Consider the following 6,131-nt stretch of genomic DNA (forward strand, 5'->3'; position numbering starts at 1 on the left):
AGATAGATACACAGATAGATAGCCAGGCAGATAGATAGATAGAAAAACACGTGAGTGTTTTTGCGGCCTTGGTACATTGTCTTGTATTTTGCCAATCACATTGCCCGGCCCAAAACACTGCTCTTCCCCAAAAGAATCCACGTGACCCTCCTCTGAAAGCTCAACATAATTTCGACTCTTTCAGTTGTATGCGAATAATACATTGGAACTTCACCAGTGCCAAATCATTAGCCAAGACACCCTCTCAATAATTAAGTAACTACTACCTTTTTTTACTTTATTCTGATAAAAAAAATACAAGTATTACTTTTAATGACAACCTTTATTCTCATGAACACAAAATATTTTCAAGATTAACAACAGAATTATATCACGTAACCACTCCCACAGAATGTTCGTTACGTCACGCGATAAATAATCAATACTTACTTATTCCCACATGCGTAACTTTTGACGTAAGAGATTGCTGACTGAAATGTAACGAATTGAAAACTAGCAATTAATTTTTTTCTTCACACGATCCAGTTTTTCCTTGTATCACCACAACACGATTTTCATCAATTTTGCATGCTTGCAATTCTATGCCACTCACTTATAAATACGATGTATGCGTACGATAGTAGATGTATGTATATAGAGGTTTATATATATAATATTTATAGATATATGTAGAACATGTGGTGGAGGCCATTTTCTCGCTTACAGATATTTTTAACAATTTGAGAGTTATTGCTATCGACTCGTACTTCGGAACACATGTTACACCGGAGGGAAACCACGGAATATCAATGCATAACTCTCTGACGTTTGCAATCAGAGTAGGAAATTTTACATGGAGATTTCGCCATGACATTTCCAGTTTACACCATTAGAATACCAGCTAAACAAATCTATAAATTTCCCTGAGACATTTTCTGGCTTGTTTCATTATACAATGACACCACTGACGTCACGAGCACAACGAAATGCAACTAGTGTGTGTGTGTGTGTGTGTGTGTGTAAACTAATGAGCTTTTATTTGTGATTACAATTGAAACTGATTGCGAAAATGTTGATATTATTTTTTAAGAGCGCCATGGGAGTTTTTAATCATATCTCATTGCAGGTTGGCATGTTACTTTCATGACTTGACATGTTATCACGAGTTCAAGGTGATTCCAAATATGAGATAGCATTAAGCACTCCCAAATCAGAAAAAATACCTAACATGTAACAAGTAGACCATAGTCTTGCATTATAAAGGCATTAACCCGAGTCGTATCATAAACTATCACGACAAAATATTCCTGTCTAATAAATGTCTAAAATATAACAAAAACTGAAAAAAATGTTCAAAATCAGCCCAGTTTAAGTCGCACCTATAGATTTTATCTAGACCAAACGTAGAAAAGGAGAAAACCAGCTAAAATATTTAGTAAGTTATAACAAGTAATACTACAGACACCATATCAAGATGTGCGCCTTTGGATACAACCGTATTACTGGGTCACTTACTTCCAATAAATACGAAGCGATTGTGCCAGCTTCCTATTTTACTCAAGTTATAGGTTTGAAAGTACGTTGGCTCCATGTTAATGCTAGTATGGCGTACTTTCTCAAGGAAAGTTAGGCACCCAGTGAGTACGCTTGCCAAGTCTGGTTGTAATTGGGCCAGCAAGCTTGGGAAGAAAGGTGCAAGCCAAGCACATACACGGCCATATTGCTTTTAGTATAGATTAATACATATAATTATCTATATGAGTAGCATAGATTAAGGTGATCCTAGTTAGTTGGAAATTCCAGAAATACAATGCCTGTCTTTTTCTATAGCAATAAAGAACAAAATAAAACACAGCAACCACCCACATTAAGTTGGTCCCAATTATTTACAAGACTTCAGTATCTATCTCACAGTTATGATAATATTTGTTCGACAGGAAAATCACCACCTACCCACCTTTCCACCTTTCTGCCACCAATTATACCGATATTAGAAAGCCTTCAGTACAAACTATAAACAGGTAATCAGAAACATTGCTGCTGCTCAAGACTACACATTAATACACAGTTAAATATAAATAGCAACGTACGCAGCTGTTTCGATTAATATGACCAATAACTAGCAACAGAAGCAGCAGTATCCACAGCTCTAGTAGTAATAGTCGTGGCAGCAGCAGGCAGCAGCGGGTAGCAGCATCCATCTCTTTCAAAGCAGGAGTAGCACCGTGTAAGCAATGCTCACATACTCTCGAATACCTTGATCTCTCAGTCCTGATTTACATCCAATGACTTAATATGAGCGTCGTTGACAGCTTCAGGCAAACTGGGGATGGCCTCTCTGGCTGGCATTAGTGGATGATTTCCCAGCCCCTCGAGTTCTGTTGAATATAATTGCCAACATTTACTATGATAATTCTAATCAACACCATGGCATCATCATAATTTGTTTTAAAAACGACTATCATCCAAACCTTATACTGACTGACAGTTGGTAATTTAGAAGTAACTCTAAACCAAGTGTGACACAACCTGAGCATTTACGCTTATTCACATTACCCATGCAATAGTAATAACATCAACATGCATGCCTCTACAACTATCTCCAAACTTAGCCACTATGAAATTTCCCTAGCAAGTATGTATTTTTTCACTATTTCTAATTATTTTGTACATAATGCTAGTTTTAAATGGTCATACATTTTCCAAATACGAGCCAATTTCAATAATGACTTTATGAGAATGAGAGGTAATGAGAGGTATTCACACAATTATAACACGCACTGTTTGTAAGGTGTCTGTGTGAGGTGAATTGGAGAAGAAATATGTGACCCGTTATCGCCAAATCAGTCGGAAGTCGCACTTGATTTTACACCATGTGTGGTTTTAACTATATATGCATGAAACATTTATTTTGTGATTTTAACTGAAATAGATAGCTTACAATGTTTTCTATCAGAATATCTGGGTTAAATATACATAAAATATATTTAAAAGATATAATTTTGCTATTTTGAATCGAATATGTCAATATATATACAATGTGAAGTTGCCCACACTTTAGACACGATTTTCTCTAATTTTTTATTATTTTATTTTTCCCTAGGATAATAAAGAACATAGAGTACCGAAGTGTGACGTCACGGTGGCATGACAACGAACCCACTGGTTCTAAACAACCCACTGGCACTTGATTTTACACCATGTGTGGTTTTAACTATATATGCATGAAACATTTATTTTGTGATTTTAACTGAAATAGATAGCTTACAATGTTTTCTATCGGAATATCTGGGTTAAATATACATATAATATCTTTAAAAGATATAATTTTGCTATTTTGTATCGAATATGTCAATATATATACAATGTGAAGTTGCCCACACTTTAGACACGATTTTCTCTAATTTTTTATTATTTTTTATCTGATTTTCAAAATTTTTATACCAATATAAAGATAAAAGACAGCAGAATATCAACATATTGTATCGAAATTGGAAAATTGCTCCAAGTGCCTCATTTGGCTATAACCGGTCACATATGTTCTATTTAACATTCAGAGATTCCAATGGGTCAAAAATCAACTTGAGAACAACAAATCAAGCAAGCATCCATCACAGTTCCCAGATAGTTTACCTGGTGTGGGTGAATCTCGATGACTCATTTATAAACACTGGTTAAAGAGGAACCACGTTGCTGAAGGGGGGGGGGCATAACATAACATTTGTGTGGAGAGCAACATTGGGTCATTAGGGGATTTTTCAGCGAAGTTGAGTGTTGAAGCTGGCCATAAAAATGTGCCCTCTCATGCACTCTGCACATGAAAAATGGAGTTCTGTTATTAACCACTCTCATCAGCAGTGGAGTGGAGGGGGGGTGCACTGACCATATTCCTAGCCTGTGTCCCCTAATTCTTATATAGATGCAATCAGGAGCGTATAATGACAAATTTGTCATTATACGCTCCTGATGCAATGAGATTTACACGCCATAAAACAGTGAATTTGGAAAGAAGCTAAAACTCAAGATGTTGCTTGCTGCGACCAGTTCTCCGAATTCCGCGCATATGGGACATGGCAAACGGTAGACAAGATATCAGCACAAGTGTTTGTTTACAATATTTCCTAGCAAAGGAGATATCCGTCTCTGGCCATGGAGTAAAGACACGAAAACCCTCTGGCAGTAGCACCCCGTGATAGGTAATGTCAATAAATATTCAATCATCCAGACCAGAGGCTAGAGATTCTACTGCATTGCCCGGCATGTCCGTGTTCACGTTAAACGGCTGCGTTTGCATTAACCATACGCATTGCCCACACATATGTAAAGCAAGCATTTTACTCCGGAGTCCAAGAACGTGGTGGGGGTGGGGAGAGGTATACATATAGCCTATCTGTTTATTTTGATCTCATGCACATGCACAGCTGGCACACTTCTGATTATGGCTTTCTTTAACCACAAGGCCCACTTTTACCACGAGCAATTGATTTTCATGCCTCCACTTCCACCCTGCCGTGATACTGGCTAAGTGCAACAGTTACATGTATTATTTAGAAATTCTCTCAATCACTTATGCACAAAGTGTCACACAACCCAAGTATTTACAGGCCACATGTTTACAACAGCTTGTATTACATTTTCTTTACTTTGTATGTGTTTATCATTAATTCCAACTGCAATAGCAGAGGAAACTCTACTCACCTTCAACAATTTGATGGTATGCAAAATGGAGATAGAGTAAAAAGAGCAGGTGCAGGGCAGCTACGCAGGCACACACAATCAGTCTCTGTCGTCCACCAGATGTACGCGACACAAGCACAACCACCTGCAAATCAACAATCCATTTCAACATGAAAGTAACAACTTGTGCAAACACAAAATAAATTCATGCTCACGTTTCGACTAATGCAATTTCAACTAATATAATCAAACATTAGTCAATAACATCTTATCAATAAATGGCATGCTCATGTAATTTCCTTCATATCGTTTGATGGCACAGCACTGTCTTGGAAGAAGTCGAATAGATATTGTCTACTGATTATTGGAAAACATCCGATGATGCGAAAGGAGAAGCAATAAGTAAAAAGCAGCTCTTACATGTTAAGCTCTGAATCTCTATTCAAATGGTTCATCAATATTTATTCTAGCAACGTGGCAAGAATGAGCAAAATGTAAAGCATAAATTTATATCTATCCTAGAAATAATGCACGACGATTGTGTAATGCTAAGTGACAATGACGCTGGCTACAGATCAAGCATGCTGCATCACATTAGTTTCATGCATGAGTTAGCATAATCTACTTATTTTTCTTGCTTCCGAGGCAACCAAGTCAAGCGTACTCTAGGTATAGAGTACACATTTTTATTCTGAAGCCTATGTCCAGTGTCAAATAATTAAATTAATTATTAAGTAATCAATATGTATGTTTATTGCCCACACTTACTTCTTCTTATAACTTTTTTTTTAATGATTCAGGTTACAGAATTTCAACAGTTACTCGAGAACACATTATTTTTTCTAACATGGGGTATCACTGCTATTAAATGGTGTGTTGGGTGTCGACATGTTACATTTGGCTATATTCCTCATAATAACTAGCATACAGTGCATATTAAAAAAATCATATAACATTGTGTCTACAAGAATATCCAAGCAATTGTTTTTTCATGCTGGGTATACTGCCAAAATTACAGCTAAATATTTACAAGCGATTTTCAGAAGACCACTTATTTCACATGCAACTTCATACCTCTCAGCCAATCTCTGAATAAAACATCGAGGAAATATAGGGAAAACTTAGGTCAAATATATAAGGAATATTGTAATGCTGAGGAATTAAGCTGCCATCAGTATATATGTTCATCATGCAACCTCTGTCCTTGGAAAGCCTCAAAGTGAACACAATCTTATGATAAGCACATCACCCCCCCCCGTAATTAAAACTGCATTCCTCCAAAGAGAAGCTGTCATAACTGTTCGTATGCAGATTACCCTTTCCTGATTGCCACATCAAAATGTCTCAAGAATGCCACGTTTAGCACAAACAAGTACATGTATGTATCTATATCTATCTATATATCTATCTATCCCTCTATCTATCTATATATCTATCTATCTATTTATCTATCTATATATCTATCTATCTATTTA

The 6,131-nt window shown here is 36.5% G+C and overlaps 1 protein-coding gene across 2 annotated transcripts in view; it reads right to left on the bottom strand.

Moving 5' to 3' along the window:
- Nucleotides 1-303: 303 nt before the first annotated feature.
- Nucleotides 304-6,131, bottom strand: part of LOC106804630 (protein YIPF3-like) — a 15,298-nt gene continuing 9,470 nt past the window's right edge. For both annotated transcript variants that reach the window (XM_014805895.1, XM_014805897.1), the window contains exons 8-9: nucleotides 4,678-4,801; nucleotides 304-2,357 (exon numbers count right to left, since the gene is read on the bottom strand). In XM_014805895.1, coding sequence (XP_014661381.1) covers nucleotides 2,245-2,357; nucleotides 4,678-4,801 — 237 coding nt within the window. In that variant the 3' untranslated portion in view covers nucleotides 304-2,244. The remainder of the gene's footprint in view (nucleotides 2,358-4,677; nucleotides 4,802-6,131) is intronic.

This window comes from Priapulus caudatus, unplaced genomic scaffold (assembly GCF_000485595.1).
Source record: "Priapulus caudatus unplaced genomic scaffold, Priapulus_caudatus-5.0.1 Scaffold81, whole genome shotgun sequence".
In the NCBI taxonomy this organism is placed as follows: domain Eukaryota; kingdom Metazoa; phylum Priapulida; class Priapulimorpha; order Priapulimorphida; family Priapulidae; genus Priapulus; species Priapulus caudatus.